The sequence below is a fragment of the Panthera leo genome, chromosome C1 (assembly GCF_018350215.1).
Source record: "Panthera leo isolate Ple1 chromosome C1, P.leo_Ple1_pat1.1, whole genome shotgun sequence".
Taxonomy (NCBI): domain Eukaryota; kingdom Metazoa; phylum Chordata; class Mammalia; order Carnivora; family Felidae; genus Panthera; species Panthera leo.
This window is the reverse complement of record NC_056686.1, coordinates 159,653,622-159,671,594: the sequence shown is the minus strand read 5'-3', so window position 1 is coordinate 159,671,594 and position 17,973 is coordinate 159,653,622. Positions and strand designations below refer to the sequence as shown.

At 41.2% G+C, this 17,973-nt stretch overlaps 1 protein-coding gene and 1 pseudogene across 1 annotated transcript in view; both read right to left on the bottom strand.

The window, feature by feature from the left end:
- The window catches only part of METAP1D (methionyl aminopeptidase type 1D, mitochondrial), an 88,752-nt gene extending 84,503 nt beyond the window's left edge, over positions 1-4,249 (bottom strand). Inside the window, exon 1 of the mRNA XM_042949133.1 lies at positions 3,622-4,249. Coding sequence (XP_042805067.1) covers positions 3,622-3,973 — 352 coding nt within the window. The 5' untranslated portion in view covers positions 3,974-4,249. The remainder of the gene's footprint in view (positions 1-3,621) is intronic.
- On the bottom strand, positions 2,318-2,407 carry LOC122228992 (annotated as a pseudogene).
- Positions 4,250-17,973: the final 13,724 nt, after the last annotated feature.

Here is a 17,973-nt window from a genome sequence, read left to right as displayed (position 1 = left end):
CTCGCGGTTCATGAGTTCAAGCCCTGCGTCGGGCTGTGTGCTAACAGCTCAGAGCCTGGAACCTGCTTCGGATTCTGTGTCTCCCTCTCTATCTGCCCCTCCTCTGCTCACACTCTGTCTCTCTCTCTCTCAAAAATAAATACACATTTTAAAAAATTTTTTTTAAATGTTTAAAAAAAATCATCTAGATTTGACACTCATTGAGGTAGATAAATTTGTTTGGTGACAATAGAGAGAGGAAACAGGGATAAGGGGTTAGGACAGAACCCTGGGGAACAATAATATTTAGAAACTTAACAATAGATAGAGACTAGTGAAAGTCTGGGAAAATCAGACTGATAGAAGACAAGCCAGGAGAGACTGGCTCATAAAAGTAATCAAAGTGTAAAGGAGAAAGTATGCCCCCACTTACTTGCCTTCCCCATTCCTTCCCACACAAAGGATCTTGTGGAGTACCTTCAGGAACTGAAACAAGAATTCTAGTAAGTGGGGACTGGGAGTGAAAGACTAAGCAAGGAAGAGTTCCTGGGGCCTGAGAGTAGGGATTATGTACTGTGATCTGGGACTTCCTGCCAGTGCTAATACCAGGGAATACTTTCATCTCTCAAAGACTCTTGTTACCTTACCTCTTGGTTCCAAGAGACTGATCTGTCCTTTCTCCTTTCCAATGTCACTACTCATAGTTTCTACCCATCCCTTAACCCATCATGGGAGAGAACAAGTCTTAATAGCCTCTCAATTCAGCAAGTTTAATGAGTATAACTCTGACCCAGTTACTTGTTTGTTAAAATAGACAGATATGACAATAGTTCCTGCTGAACAAGAATTAACAATCTAGTTAGGAGTGGGAATGCTGAGAGGAGGTTTACAGTGAGCTGGAGAGTCATCAGAAAAACCTCATGTCCTTCTTAAGAGGTTAAAAAATGTCTTCTTTCTATTTTCCAGGAGGGAGAGATGCTAATGATAAACCTGACACAGAAAGACTTGTAGTGAATTGATGTCCATCAATTTAAGTGTGTGAAAAGGAGGATGAGAGAGGAGAGGAGCCTTCATGAATTTACCTTTCGTTTTCCACCCTGGGGGGTGGGGAGCAAGTGGTTTGTCTTGTGACAACCTGCCTGTAATTTTAAACTAATTATGGATAGTCCATAAAGGGGACCTTTCCCAGTCACTAAATCTCTTCCTGATGATACATTTTCTCTCCCTCTTCTAATCAGAAGATCCCTCTTACAGTTGTTGCAGCACTATGGGATAGAATGGGATGGGTTATAGGAACCAATAACCTGACCCGGTTTCCCTATAGCAGCCTTTTCCAAGATTGAACCACCATCTGTCAAAATCATAAGTGACAAAAAAAGAGATTAATATGTTATTTCTGTAATCTGCATGGATTACATACATACACACCCACATATGTGTGTATATATATAATATATATGCGTGTGTGTGTTTTGGTTTCTCCTCCACCTTGACTATCTCCCCAGATCCTCTTCACCATTACCTGCAGCAAACAAAAAAGTCTAAACACCATTATTTCTTGTCAAAAGAGGAAACAGAAAAATAACTTGATTAGTAAACAGAGCTTGGCCTGGAGCCCAGATCTTAAGAGATGTAAATTGGGCCCCTTTTCACAAGGCTGCACTCTTACATTGATTTGCACTCTTCCATCCACCTAGTCCAAAATACTGCTTACATCACCTTCTGCTTACACCTCTCACTTCAAATCTTCCTGTGGCTCCTTGCTCATCTCCACTAACGCTGAAATACTGAGGTCTATCTGCCAACCAAGCTCCTTCCTCTCTAAAAACATCTTCCTCTTACTTTTCACACACTCATCATACTTTTCCTGTCTCATCTGAGTGTTGTATATTGATTTGTATGGAGAGACGATGCCATGCAGTGCAGAGAAATGAACTTAAAAAAAAAAAAATCGGTCATGTTCAAACACCATTTTGCCCCTCACAATCTGTGTGACCTTAGTCACTGCCTTACTTTTCTCATCTGCAAACAGGGAATAATGCCTAACCCACTGGGTTTGTTTTATTTTATTTTTTTTCCACAGTACAGTTTTCCTTTATTTATTTAAAACAAAATTATGTTAGGGGCACCTGGGTGGCTCAGTCAGTTAAGCCTCCGACTTCAGCTCTGGTCATGATCTCAGGTTTGTGAGTTGGGAGCCCCGTGTGGGGCTCTACGCTGACAGCTCAGAGCCTGGAGGCTTCGGATTCTGTGTCTCCCTCCCTCTCTGCTCCTCCCCTGCTCACACTCTGTTTCTCTCAATAAATAAATAAATATTAATTTTTTTATTTTAATTCCAAAAAATATGGAACATTTTAAGAATTTGCATATCATCCTTGTGCAGTGGCTATGCTAATCTTCCTGTATCATTCCACTTTTTTTTTTTTAATTTTTTTAACGTTTATTTATTTTTGAGACAGAAAGAGACAGAACGTGAACAGGGGAGGGGCAGAGAGAGAGGGAGACACAGAATCTGAAACAGGCTCCAGGCTCTGAGCAGTCAGCACAGAGCCCGACGCGGGGCTCGAACGCACGGACCACCGTGAGATCATGACCTGAGCAAAGTCGGACGCTTAACCGACCGAGCCACACAGGCGCCCCTCCACTTTTAGTATATGTGCTACCAAAGCGAGCACTAGCTCACTAGTTCATTAGGTTTTAAAAGGTATCTAGCAGTGGCGCCCTGGTGGCTCAGTCGGTTATGCGTGGGACTTCAGCTCAGGTCAAGAGCTCCCCTTCGTGGGAGGAGCCCGCTTCGGATCCTCTGTCTCCCTCTCTGCTCCTCCCCCTGCTTCTCTCTTAAAAATAAACATTGAAGAAAAAAATAAAAGTATCTAGCATGTGTAAGGTGCCGACACAGTATCATGTACTTAAAAAGCACTTAATATACGGTAGCTATTTACTGTGAAAATAACGTTCACTTCACAGGACCTGACACTTATGCAGTCCCTCCAAATATGTCGGCTCCCCTCTTTCCCAATCCTTGAAACAACTTCCTAGTTCTTTCTAACCAAGATTCAGAAACTAGTTCAAATCCAACAAGGATTTCCCTAATTTACCTGCAAAAGTATTTGCACGTTTACTAAAATCTCACCACGCACGCAAGGATAACACCTACTAACAGGTACCCAGACATAATTTCTCCTCTTCTTAACTTTAAGTCACTGTACGAGAATAATCACAATTTTCAAGTGTCCCAAAAGACGTGTTGCAGCATGCCAACAGATACAACAAACACCAACTGTTTTCTCTCTGGCAACTGGGTATCCAGGCACATTTAGAGTTCCCATAGGTTTATCGCGAATCAGACAACTGAGGTGGGGAAAGAAAACTTCAGACAATGTCTCATAAATCTCAAGGAGTGACGGCGAATAGATGCCAGGCAGTGACGGAGTCCAGGCAAGCGACGAGTGAACAAATATGTCTATCTGTTCCTGCGGCGTGTCAATGTGTCAGCCTGTGTGCCTGCGCGTATCGGTAGAACTGAAAGTACATTCATGTGCGCCGAGATGTCTGAGCGCGGGTGTGTAACCCTTTGAACTCGAGGGCTTAGCGAGTGAGCTACAGTGCAACCTCCCGCGGGTCTGTCCTCCAGGTGCTTACCTCTGCGGACGAGCAGGTGGACGCCGCTGGGCGCCGCCATGTTAGTGCCGGTCACGTGGTCGCGGAGCAACTCCTTAGCCGCCCCGCCCCGCCCGCCGGAGCTGTCCAGTCGCAGCCCAGCCGAAGACTGGAGGCGCCCGGGCCGCCCCAGGGGGAGCGCGCGTGCGCGCGGGGGGCTGACTGCGGGAGCGCCGGCAGCAAAGCGGCCCCCGCACTGGGGCCGGCAGGGGAACCCGCGGCCCGCCGAACCTGCTCCGGCCGCGAGAGGCGGGCTCCAGCCACGGTTCGCGCTCTCGCTCAGAGCCCCCGCGCCCAGGTGGGATGGAAGAAGCCTGTCAGGTAAGCGTGGCATCCAATATTTGTAGCATCAACATTTTGGTGCATGGAAACGTGAAGTTGGGAGGAAAAAAATACAACACAGTCTAGCGTTCAACATAGCACTTTGCATCGTCGGCCACTCTGTTGGCAATTTCCCTGGATTGAGTTGAAAGGTAAAATTCGGTTCAAAGTCACCAGCTGCCCCTTTGCTGTCCCAGAGTGTCCGTTACTCAGCAGAGACTTCAGACAAGACAGGAATCTGTGTGCAGCTGCAAAATCAATTCTGGATACCCCAGTGGGTATGTTCGGGGGACTTCTCTTTCCCCAAGGACGATTCCCGCTCAGCGGTATTAACTGGAGTCTTAATCCTAAATTTGACTTTTAAGAATGAGAGGATGACGTCTGCCCGTGGCTCTGCCAAAAGACGAAGCCTACAGAAGGCCAATTGTGAGACGAGTGAGGGTGCTGATGTATCCCTACTGTGACGGTGCCCATTTTTTTGACCAAATTCTCTTTTTCTCTTATCTGCATTTTGGGGCAGATTTCCATCCTGTCGTGGACCAGGCATTATTGATCTTGGTAGCCTGGTGCCCAGCAAAGAACCTGAAGCAATTGAACTCTTTATGGAACCAGTTAAACCAAGACTTTAACAGTTTCCCGGACTTTTAATGCAGCAAAGATTGGTGAATGTGTGTGATGATTCTTAATTAATTTTTTAAGAATTGAAGTACACACCTGGTGAACCATCCAGACAGTTCAGAAATATATAAAGGAAAAAGCCCAAGTCCGCTTCCTAACCCTCTCTGCACACCACAGTCCCACTCTCCAGCCAACCACTGAGTGCATCATTCCATGCCTTTTACGGGCAAATATGTGTAAAATATTTTAAATGGACTCACATACCTACTGTTAGGACTTGCTTTTTGCACTCATTGCAAACATCAAATCTCAAACACTTAGTTCAAACTGATTCTTTTTAATGACTACATAGTTTTGATATTTTTACTTTCAAAGAGAATGGATTTGGGCAGTTCATTGGAGGACACATGCTATACTTCTTGGAGACCCAGTTTCTGATGCTTTTGGGTCACCTTAAAAGATAAAGAGAAATAATGTTTTCCACTGAGGTACAAGTTAAGATGTACAAGGATGAGAATGAAAAGTACTCCCACAGGTTACTTCAAGCTCCACCTTTTTCAAAGTCAGATCAGTTCCAGGGAGAGGGTTTTTGAATATGGTAAATCTGTTCTGTTCCCCTGCAACTAGATGGAAAAGGAAAAGGAAAGGACTCAGGTGACACCACCATAGTGAAATCCAGTGAGGATATACTCAATAAGTTCAGCATAGAAGGTATGTATCTAGGATGCACTAGAAATGAGGCAGATATGAATTTGCACAGGTTATACAGCTCATCCACTGACCTCCTGCCAGTGGATTTGGCTTCTCCCATACCATATTGCACTGACATTAGAAGGATTAAAAATTGCCAGTATGTGTCCTCGAAAATCATCAATTTATGACATAAATGCATACTGACCAACAAGATAAAAGGCTAGACCACTGACATCCGAAATCCCTTGCAATTCCAACATTCTGTGATCCTGGCCATTCAGGGCATTAGAATGCTTTCATTTAGATGAGTAACCACTACTGACTCACTTCTCTATTCCAGTTCTGTCCATCTTCCCACCTGTGAAATGAAAGTTAATTACACTGTGGCATTTACTGATTTGAACTCCCACCAATATTCATATTTGTACTTGGGATTCTTGAATAAAAAGTTGAGTACTTAGTTTCTCAAAACCAGGGCTCAAGAAATAAAGGATAACTTCTGGGACACCTGGGTGGCTCAGTCAGTTGAGTGTCTGACTTTAGCTCAGGTCGTGATCTTGTGGTATGTGGGTTTGTGGCCCGGGTCGGACTCTGTGCTGACAGCTCAGAGCCTAGAGCCTTCTGATTCTGTGTCTCCCTCTCTCTGTGCCCCTCCCCCACTCATTTTCTGTCTCTCTCTCAAAAACAATAAACATGAAAAAAATAATAAAGGATAAGTTCTTAATACCTTCAGCTTCTGTGTCCAAAAATTCATTCTTCAACATTAAAATATTTTATTAATTGTGATTAATTACTGTTTTATAGGTCTTTTATCTTGGTTTTTACTGTTTCCTAAGTCCACGTCTTATTAGCATCTTTTAAAATCTTTTTATCTTCGGGGCGCCTGGGTGGCTCAGTCAGTTAAGTGTCTGACTTTGGCTCAGGCCATGATCTCACAGTCTGTGAGTTCAAGCCCCGCATCAGGCTCTGTGCTGACAGCTCAGAGCCTGGAGCCTGTTTCAGATTCTGTGTCTCCCTCTCTCTCTGACCCTCCCCCATACTCTGTCTCTCTCTGTCTCAAAAATAAATAAACGTTAAAAATTTTTTGAAAAAAAAATTAAAAAAAAATCTTTTTATCTTCTTTTATAAAAGAAATAATTCAGAAATAAATTGTCATATTCCTATTTTTGAAGTCAGTTTTTCCTTCTTTTACTTAATGATATTTTATTATAGACATACTATATCCCTTTTTCAAAAGTTGTATATAGTTTGTGATAAAAATTTAAATTATATTGGCTTCTGTAATGTATGTTTTGAATTTGTAATTCAAATTCACATTTTAAAAATGTTCTAGGAGATTACGCAACACGGATTAAATCTCTTTAAAAATAAATTTTGCTTGGGCACCTGGGTGGCTCAGTCCATTAAGCATCAACTTTGGCTTAGGTCATGATCTCATGGTTTGTAAGTTTGATTCTCGCTTCGGGCAAGCAGAAGCCCCGCTTGGGGTGAGCTTTGCTTCTCTCTCTCTGTCTCTCTTTCTGCCCCTCACTCACTGGTGCCCCCCAAATGAAAATAAAATGAAATAAAATAAATTCTGCTTTGTAAAACATCTTCCTGCAACTTGTTTTGCAAGTTTAGATTTTTTAAATGCTTGTTAGGATTACCTATAATGCAAGATACTTAAAAACATAGACTATAAAGTAAAGACTAAGATGTTTACATATCTATAGAAGAATATAGGAACATATTGTAAAACTAACTGAAATAATGCAGTATTTCCTACTGGGCACAAAGCAGATTCTATGGCCTGCTGAGGGAACCTGGTGCCCTGTGACCTGCACAGCTTCGGCAGGTCTGTCATTGAGCCTGAGATGCCTTCATTTGCCCTTCCTGACCTTGTTCTCAATTTGCCATCTGAATTAGAAACACTTGTCTTTTGATTTCAGGATCATTTCTTATTTAGCATTTTACTCCATGGCTTGAGAAGAATAATTCCAGTCTTGCCCTCTGATTTAGCTGATGTTAGTATGAGGAAATACTTCTGTTTATTTACATTTTTTAAGTCAAATGAACATTCTTTCCAGGAACTAGGAGTCCTGCATAAACATGTCTGCCCATACAACAGGGACCTGTCTCAGCAGTTCATTGGACCCCTGTAAAGTTAGGGTCCAGCTTCAAATGATCACATGTGCAGGCAGAACGTTTCTAAGACATTCTCTTAACCAACTTTCTGGTAGAATGTCATTTCCTATGGCAATCATTTGAGACAACAATGGATATGTTACTGAGTATTCTAGAGGTATCCTCAGAGAAAATGTGTAGATGCTCCATGTTTTTTTGAGGAAAACTAATGCTATATCTAAGGCAGTTGTGAAAAATCAAGGGATTTCTCCTTGCCGCTTGTGCCCTGTTTTGATCTATAGCAGTGCTAAGAAGGAGCCAGGGGGCAAGGGAGTGGGGCTTTACTTGTACGTGACTCTTCTGTCCCTCTCATTTTTGATTTGTCCAATGACATTTTCTCAGTCATATAAATCCTATGTAAGCGAAACTTGAAGTCCCACCCCCTTCTAACAACATTGTCCTACCTGAGCCCCTCCTACACTGAAATTCAGAAAATTTCAGGAATTTATACCCACATATAGGCCTGATCCAAGTGGACTCAGCAAATAGCTTGCTGCACCTTCCTGAACAGTCTGTCAAGGTAAGCAGAGTAAAATGGGATCAGACAGGGCTAACTTAGCTGTAGGGTAAGACCAAAACATTGTCCCAAGGGAGTTAGGGAGTTGTTGCTTTCAGGCCCAGTCTGGCCAGTATTAATTTTAACTTGGTTCAACCTCTTGGCTTGAAAGATAATATGGGAGATTGTAAGCAGAAATGATGCTTCAGCCTAATAGCCTATTCATTGCTGGAGCATGAAATGGTGGCAAGAGCCAAGGGAAGGAGGGCATAGGAAGACTATAGGGAAGAGGATGAGGGTGGTCTGAGACCTCACACACGCATCCAAGTTTTCTGATAATACTTGTTTTGGTTAGATTTGCCTTTGGAACTGTGCAGGTTTAAGAAAAAAGGCTTCCCTGATCTCATCTCTTGGAATTGGCTCTGAGGGAAGTTGGGTTAAAACAGAAGTGTGCATTTGCCCCTATGAAATCTAAATAAAGATGTGTACCATTAGCAACTACCATCTATATTAGTAATCTTTGAAAAAGCAGCAGCTGCTTAGACACTTCTGGAGAACGAAGAGTTCCAGTCAGAGTAAGGAAGAAAGGCAAAAGGTTGGCAAGAGAATTTAGCAATCAAACAGCCAATGAAGAACACTTAAATGCCTACTCTAGGCTCCAAAGAGATACGATACTATTTTTGTTCTTAAGAAACTAATTGGAGGGATGCCTGGCTGGGTCAGTTGGTGGAACATGCAATTCTTGATCTTGGAGTTGTGAGCTTCAGCCCCACATTGGGTGTAGAGATTAACTAAAAATAAACTCTTGAAAAAAAAAAAAAAAGAATTGGAAACCTGAGACTAACATGCTCACAAGATGGTCCGTAAAGAAAGACCAAATACCCTTGAGACTATAAGCCCCATAGGGACGACGACCGGGGTGAGCGGTCACAGATTCTGTAACGCTGGCTGTCAAGAACTGAGAAAAATTATCTAATTATGTAATATTGGAATCTGTTTAATATCCTTCACTTCCTACAAAGATGAAGGTGAGAGAAAGGGATATAACTCTTCCTTTATCACCTCTAATCCATGTTTATAAAAGTGAAAGGAAAATGTTCTAGATCTTGTTGGAATTTAAGAGTTTTTTTTAATTTTTTTTTTAACGTTTATTCATTTTTGAGAGACAGAGAGAGACTGAACATGAGCGGGGAAGGGGCAGAGAGAGGGAGACACAGAATGTGAAACAGGCTCCAGGCTCTGAGCTGTCAGCACAGAGCCCGACGTGGGGCTCAAACTCACAGACTGTGAGATCATGACCTGAGCTGAAGTCGGACGCTCAACCGACTGAGCCACCCAGGTGCCCCCCCCCCTTTTTTTTAGAGAGAGAAAGAGCACAATAGTGAGGGAGAGGGACAGACAGAGAGAGAATCTTAGGTAGGCCCCATACTCAGCATGGAGCCTGACACAGAGCTTGACCCCAGGTTCTGGGATCAACACCTGAGCCAAAATCAAGAGTCAGGCACTCAACCAACTGAGCCACCCAGCAGCCCTATACTTGTTGAAACTTTTTTAAAAAAGTCTATTTTGGGGGTGCCTGGGTGGCTCACTCAGTTAAACAGCTGACTCTTGATTGTCAGCTCAAGTCATGATCTCATGGTTCATGCGATCAAGCCCCAAGTAGGGGCTCTGCTCTGCCAGCACAGAGCCTGCTTGAGATTCTCTCTCTCCCTCTCTCCCTCTGCCCCTCCCCTGCACGTGTTCATGCACACGCACACACACACACTCCCTCTCTCTCTCTTCATCTCCCCTGCTCTTGCTTGTGTGGGTCTCTCTCTCTCTCTCTCAAAATAAATAAACTTAAAAAAAATTAAAAAGTATGTTTTGTTTTTTTCTGTTTACACAAGTATGTAATATGTGCTCTTTAAAAACATTTAAAAGTACCCAGATATATAATATAGAAAGTAGAAGTCCCCCAGAAAAGCTCTTTCCAGGTAGTCAGTGTTAAGTTGATGTATATTCATCCATTTTTTTTTTTTTTTTCTAAGCATGTACCATTGACTGGGCTTTCTAAGGGAAGGAACCTATTTTTACCACGACCAGTCACACATCTATATAGAGTAAAAGACAGCAGGCTCGGCAATCCATATGTAGAAGCCCAGGAATGCACACTATTACCTATGGCTTTACTGTGCTTTCTCTCTTCCTTTTGCACTCACCCTGCACTTGTTTCCCTTTCATTGTTTCCATTTTCTGTAAGATTACTTAGTGGTTTTTTCCTTTCCCTCCTGAAGTGATGGTACACTCCTGGTTCCCTTCCTGTATCTTTCCATCTTTGCATCTTCTTTTGCTGGATTTATGGTTCTGTTTGCTGTTTCATGTTTAGTGTGTTTGAGCAAAAATATATGGTCCTGTAGCATTGTGTGAAACCAGGTCTGACCATTAATATCACAAGGTTGAAAATATTTGGAATTTTGATATTTCCTACCAAAAGCAGGGAACAGTACTCCTTGGTCCGTTAACAGTTACGCAAAATACACCGCAGTAAGAATCTCTGAGGTGGAGATTATGAAATTACAAGGGATTTAATCATAGAAAAAGAAAACTAGCTGTATGTCCCTTTCTCCCCTCCCACTCTCCGCCTCCACTCCCCAAACTGGCTGACAAACCAAGCAGTATTGCATTTCTTAACTTCTGCTTGCCTCTCACTCAACCAATTCTACATTCAAGACCAAAACTGTCGAAACAAACAGGAGGGCAGATGCTGCCTCGACCTCTCTTCCCATTGAACTAGCTGCTCTGCACTCACCCCGTCCACTTTAGCCCAGAGAATAACCTGTGTGGAGAGCATTCTCCTCCTCTGAAGCACACACAAACATCGCCGCATTTTCTTTTGCTCGATAAAGGATAAAGGAAGAAAAGCAGCAGCTGCTCTAGGAACACACAGCAAACAAACCTCACTGTGGTGGCCCCACAGCCTTCACAAAGGGGGATTCAGAGAGCTAGGCAAACACGCTGTGCAGCCCAAGACTTCCGCACAGATTCACCTGCCAGAATTATTAATAAAATATCTGAAGAACTGTCCAGGTGAACTGGGAGTCTAACCAAAGCACATTTTCCAACTGGTCTTTTATTAAGTTCAAAGAGAATACAGTTGAAGAACTGGAAAGAGCTTCAAAGACCACCTAATCCAACTCTAACTCTTCCCCTTCCAACTCTACAGTGAGGCCCAGGAAGATCACAGGAGAGAAGGTGCAATCCTTTTCCATCCCGTGTACATTATAACACTGGAGCTATTAAAAAAAATTTTTTACAAGCTATTTATAAGGTACTTCTTGTATCATCTTACACTCTTCAGATATTCACAAGAGATAGCATTACACTTTTATTGCATTATATTTCTCCACAGGGTTCATGGAAAGCCCCAAAAATTATGACACGAAAAATTTCAAAGCTTTGGTTTTATACGTAGCATCTGCTTGTTGATTCACAGAGCCAGGGTGTCAAAGATAGGGGCAGTTTGCTTTTGGTGGCCAAACAAAGAACATGCTAAAGTATGATCCCTTTGAGAATCAGTTTCCAAAGAAAAGGATTGAGTATTGTGGTTTTTAGGGGCTTTTTGCTTCTTTGTTTGTTTTTTATTAAAGAAAGCTCTTCATTATTTTTTCTTTTGGCGAGTTCTGCTTTGTGGAAGTCAGGCTGAGCACAATTCCACTGTTTAAAGGTGACACTTGTCTGCTTCAAGTAAACTTACTTTTAAAATCTATACATTTTAGGGGCGCCTGGGTGGCTCAGTCGGTTAAGCATCCAACTTCGGCTCAGGTCATGATCTCATGGTCCGTGAGTTCAAGCCCTGCGTCAGGCTCTGTGCTGACAGCTCGGAGCCTGCTTCAGATTCTGTGTCTCCCTCTCTCTCTGCCCCTCCCCCTTCATGCTCTGTCTCTCTCTGTCTCAAAAATAAATAAACATTAAAAATTTTTTTTATTTAATAAAATAAAATAAAATCTATGCATATTATAGTTTTATTTGATAACTATATGGAGCTTCAGTTGATGAACAATATAGTTGTATTATTTCAATAAATATTTTTATCAAAGTAACACATAGTTGGTTTTTTTTTATTTTTTTTAACGTTTATTTAGTTTTTTGAGACAGAGAGAGACAGAGCATGAACGGGGGAGGGTCAGAGAGAGGGAGACACAGAATCTGAAACAGGCTTCAGGCTCCGAGCTGTCAGCACAGAGCCCGACGTGGGGCTCGAACTCATGGACCACGAGATCATGACCTGAGCCGAAGTCGGACGCTTAACTGACTGAGCCACCCAGGCGCCCCGAAGTAACACATAGTTTTTAAAAACATGCTGTTATAACAAGGGTTACAATGAAAAGGGATAGTCTGTCCTAAACTTTCCCAGTCTGACTGGACTCAACAAATTTGTTTCTAGTTGCTGCTCAGAGTCATGCCAACTGCAGTTTATTATGTTTGGACTCTGACTTTCTTATATATTTTTTTCCTTGAGTTCATAATTTCCTATTATAAAATGGACAGTTGCTTTCCTTGATATGTTATTCGGTTGCCATCCTTGGATTTCTTTTTATTGAAATCAGATTAGTTTTACTTTTTTTTTTTTTTGAGAGAGCATATGCACTTGCACTCATGCATGAGAGAGCAGAGGGAGAGAGAGGGGGAGGGGGAGAGAGAGAGGGAGAGAATCTTAAGCAGGCTCCATGCTCAGCACAGAGCCCAAAGTGGGGCTCAATCTCACAACCATGACATGATGACCTGAGCCAAGATCAAGAGTCAGACACTTAACTGACTGAGCCACCCAGGCAGCCCTAGTTTTACTCTTTCTTATACTCCACACCTAACATGCTCTTTGATTTCACCTTCATGCTGCTAAAATAGACCTATATAACTTCATCAGAAAGTGTGTGAAGTAAGTCTTCTAGTTTCATAGATTTCCAAAACCACCTTTATTTTACCTTCACATTTGGGTATAGGACTCTAAACTTTGAAGACATTATTCCATTGTCTTTTTGCATGAAGCATGCTTGATGAGAAGTCTAAAGGCTATTTAAAGGCCCCCTCCTCCCCCAGGTGACCTGTGTTTTGCCCTCTGAAAGTATTTAGGATCTTTCTTTTATGCTCGGAGTTTTGAAATTTAATAATTTAGCCTATATGCAGATCTCTTTAGGTAAGTGGTGTTGTGGTTAAGAACCCAGGCGAATTAGACGGCGCTCAAATCCTAGCTCTCCTACTTCCAGTGTGACCTTGGACCAAGTCACCTTCCCAGGCCTCACCTGAGGAGGATACCATGTGCCTCTGAAGGTCGTTGTGAGAATTGACAGGACTGATTCAAGTGCTTAGCAGATAGTAAGTGCTCAGTAAATGTTCGTGCTGATGGCTTAACCTTGTTGAACCTTCACTGAGCTTCTAACTTGAAGATTCATTTCTTCAACTTGGCAGACTTATTCTGCCTTTCTTTGATAATATTCTTCTGTTCTCTTTTCCTCTCTGAAATGAAAATAACCTATCAGATGTCCCACATGGATTTCTTTTCGCTCATACTTTCTCCTTTCGATGTTCTAGGAACCGTCTTCAACTTTATGCCCCACATTTCTACTGCTTGAATTACAATGTTTATTTTAAATTTCCAAGAGCTCTTTTTTATTCACCAATTGTTCCCTTCTCACAATATTGTTTTTGTTTCATGTATGCAATAACTTTTCTTTCCCAATTTTTATTTTGGAAACTTTTTAAGCTTATTTATTTATTTTCAGAGTGAGTGAGCACAAGCAGGGGAAGGGCAGAGAGGGAGAGAGAGAATCCCAAACTCAATCTAACGTGGGGCTCAATCCTACCACCAGGAGATTACAACCTGAGCCAATATCAAGAGTTGGACTCTTAACTGACTGAGCCACGCAGGCACACCTATCTTTAAAACTTAATACACAAAGGTTGAAGAATCATATAGTGAACACTTGTATGTATCTTCTCCCTAGATTGAATAATTTAAAATTATTTGGCACATTTACTTTCTTTTTCTGTTTATATAATTGTCTATATATGCCTATATATATGTAAGTATATATATCACACCTACACATACTTTTTTTCTGGACCATTTGCATGGAAGCTGTAGACACCATGACTCTGCTGCTAAATACTTCACTATGTGACTCCTAGGAATAAAGACCTTTTCCTACACAATCATAATATCATTATCACAACCACACAAAATCCCATATCATCTAATATAGAGTCCATATTCAAACTTCTTTATTGTCTCAAGTGTGTATAAAACCTACCAAAATGTAAAATGTCCATACACCTTTACTCAGTGATTCTATCACCATTGTGCACACAGACTCCCACATGTACAAAATGGGGTATACACAAGAATATTTAGTACAGCACTGCTTGTTAAGAGCAGTAGATGGGATCTTTGTATTGAATCTAAGTATACTTGTAGTGGTTTGGGAAAGCATTTCAGTATGCTTATTAATATGAACATGTGTGATTAAGCAACCAATTTTGCATATTTCTATAATTTTAAGGAGTGAGCCAGGGGTAGGGCGAAATGGCATTATTTAAATTCAGGGCTTTATCTGGAGAGAGGTGTTTCAAGAAGTTTAGCAGACGTAATAAAAAGGGGTTGGTCTAAAAAGATAAATTGCTGAAAAGAATGAACTGGCCTACTTACATCAAAAATAGTTAAGCAGGGCGCCTGGGTGGCTCAGTCGGTTAAGCGCCAACTTTGGCTCAGGTCATGATCTCACGGTTTGTGGGTTCAGGCCCCGCGTCGGGCTCTGTGCTGACAGCTTGGAGCCTGGAGCCTGCTTTGGATTCTGTGTCTCCCTCTCTCTCTCTGCCCCTCCCCCATTTGTGCTCTGTCTTTCAAAAATAAGTAAACATTAAAAAAATTTTTCTTAAAATAGTTAAGAAGCAAAAATAAAAGGTACAGTTAACAAGAGTTGGATAACCTAGAAGATAAAAGCAGAACTTACAATTTCCTAAAGTCAGTACAATACTGTTTATGAGAAGCTGGAAAGTAATGTACCTTGATTGTTTTAGTATGTGTTGCAATTTTAATTTATTTAAATTTATTTAAAACATGTCTTTAGCACTTCTGAAAATGGAAACTAGAAATGTTTATTGTAGGGTCTTTTGCAGAATTTCCATTTTATGAGATACTCGATAGTTTCATATCAGCCCAAAATTGTAAATTCTCTGTAGATTTTCACCCTATTCAAAGCAGTTGCCATTATTTTTTTTTACATAAACATTTGATGTTAGCTGTGATGTTAAATAAGAATTCGATTTTTTTTTAAATTTACATCCAAATTGGTTGGCATATAGTGCAACAATGATTTCAGGAGTAGATTCCATAATGCCCCTTTACCCATTTAGCCCATCCCCCTCCCACACCCCCTCCAGTAATCAGGTAACCCTCTGTTTGTTCTCCATATTTATGAGTCTCTTATGCTTTGTCCCCCTCCCTGTTTTTATATTATTTTTGTTTCCCTTCCCTTATGTTCATCTGTTTTGTCTCTTAAAGTTCTCATATGAGTGAAGTCATATGATTTTTGTCTTTCTCTAATTTCACTTAGCATAATACCCTCCAGTTCCATCCACATAGTTGCAAATGGCAAGATTTCATTCTTTTTGATTGCCGAGTAATACTGCATTGTATATATATGCCACATCTTCTTTATCCATTCATCCATCGATGGACATTTGGGCTCTTTCCATACTTTGGCTATTGTTGATAGTGCTGCTATAAACATGGGGGTGCATGTGTCCCTTTGAAACAGCACACCTATTTCCCTTGGATAAATACCTAGTAGTGCAATTGCTGGGTCGTAGGGTAGTTCTACGTTTAGTTTTTTGAGGACCCTCCATACTGTTTTCCAGAGTTGCTGCACCAGCTTGCATTCCCAGTAACAATGCAAAAGAGATCCTCTTTCTCCACATCCTCACCAACATCTGTTGTTGTCTGAGTTGTTAGTCATTCTGACAGTTATAAGGTTGTATCTCCTGGTGGTTTTGATTTGTATTTCCCTGATGATGAGTGATGTTGAACATGTCGGTTGGCCATCTGGATGTCTTCTTTGGAGAAGTGTCTATTCATGTCTTTTGCCCATTTCTGCACTGGATTATTTGGTTTTTGGGTGTTGAATTTGATAAGTTCTTAGATTTTGGATACTAACCCTTTATCTGATATGTCATTTGCAAATAAATATCTTCTCCCATTCTGCCAGTTGCCTTTTATTTTATTTTATTTTATTATTTTTTTATAATGTTTTTATTTTTGAAGGAGAGAGAGAGACAGAGCATGAGTGGGGGAGGAGCAGAGAGAGAGGGAGACATAGAATTTGAAGCAGGCACCAGGCTCTAAGCTGTCAGCACAGAGCCTGGTGTGGGGCTCGAACTCAAGAACCCTGAGATCATGACCTGAGCCGAAGTCAGACACTTAACCGACTGAGCCACCCAGGTGCCCCTGTCGGTTGCCTTTTAGTTTTGCTGATTGTTTCCTTCGCTGTGCAGAAGCTTTTTATTTTAATGAGGTCCCAGTAGTTCATTTTTGCTTTTGTTTCCCTTGCCTCTGGAGACGTGTTGAGTAAGAAGTTGCTGTGGCCATGATCAAAGAGGTTTTTGCCTGCTTTCTCCTCGAGGATTTTGATGGCTTCCTGTCTTACATTTAGGTTTTTCATCCATTTTGAGTTCATTTTTGTGTATGGTGTAAGAAAGTGGTCCAGGTTCATTCATCCGCATGTTGCTGTCCAGTTTTCCCAGCACCACTTGCTGAAGAGACTGTCTTTATTCCATTGGATATTCTTTCCTGCTTTGTCGAAGATTAGTTGGCCATACGTTTGTGGGTCCATTTCTGGGTTCTCTATTCTGTTCCATTGATCTGAGTGTCTGTTCTTGTGCCAGTAACCATACTGTCTTGATGATTACAGCTATGTAGTATAGCTTGAAGTCCGGGATTGTGATGCCTCCTGCTTTGGTTTTCTTTTTCAAGATTGCTTTGACTTTTTGGGGTCTTTTCTGGTTCCATACAAATTTTAGGATTATTTGTTCTAGCTCTGTGAAGAATGCTGGTGTTATTTTGATAGGGATTGCATTGAATATGTAGATTGCTTTGGGTAGTATTGGCATCTTAACAGTATTTGTTCTTCCTATCCAGGAGCGTGGACTCTTTTTCCATTTTTTTGTGTCTTCTTCAATTTCTTTCATAAGCTTTCTATAGTTTTAAGTGTATAGATTTTTCACCTCTTTGGTTAGATTTATTCCTAGATATTTTATGGGTTTTGATGCAACTGTAAATGGGATCGATTCCTTGGTTTCTCTTTCTGTCACTTCATTGTTGGTGTATAGGAATGCGACCGATTTCTTTGGGTTGATTTTATATCCTACAACTTTGCTGAATTCATCAATCAGTTCTAGCAGTTTTTTGGTGGAATCTTCAGGGTTTTCCATATAGAGTATCATGTCATCTGTGAAGAGTGAAAGTTTGATCTCCTGGCCGATTTGGATGCCTTTTATTTCTTTGTCTGATTGCAGAGGTTAAGACTTCCAATGCTATGTTGAATAACAGTGGTGAGAGTGGACATCCCTGTCTTGTTGCTGACCTTAGAGGGAAAGCTCTCAGTTTTTCCCCATTGAGGATGATATTAGCATTGGGTCGTTCATATATGGCTTTTATGATCTCGAGGTATGATCCTTCTATCCCTTTCTTGAGGGTTTTTATCAAGAAAGGATGCTGTATTTTGTCAAATGCTTTCTCTGCATCTATTGAGAGGATCATATGGTTCTTGTCCTTTCTTTTATTAATGTGATGAATCACGTTAATTGTTTTGCAGATATTGAACCAGCCCTGCATCCCAGGTATAAATCCCAGTTGGTCATGGTGAATAATTTTTTTAATGTATTGTTGGAACCAGTTGGCTAATATCTTGTTGAGGATTTTTGCATCCGTGTTCATCAGGGAAATTGGTCTATAGTTCTCCTTTTTAGTAGGGTCTCTGGTTTTGGAATCAAGGTAATGCTGGCTTTATAGA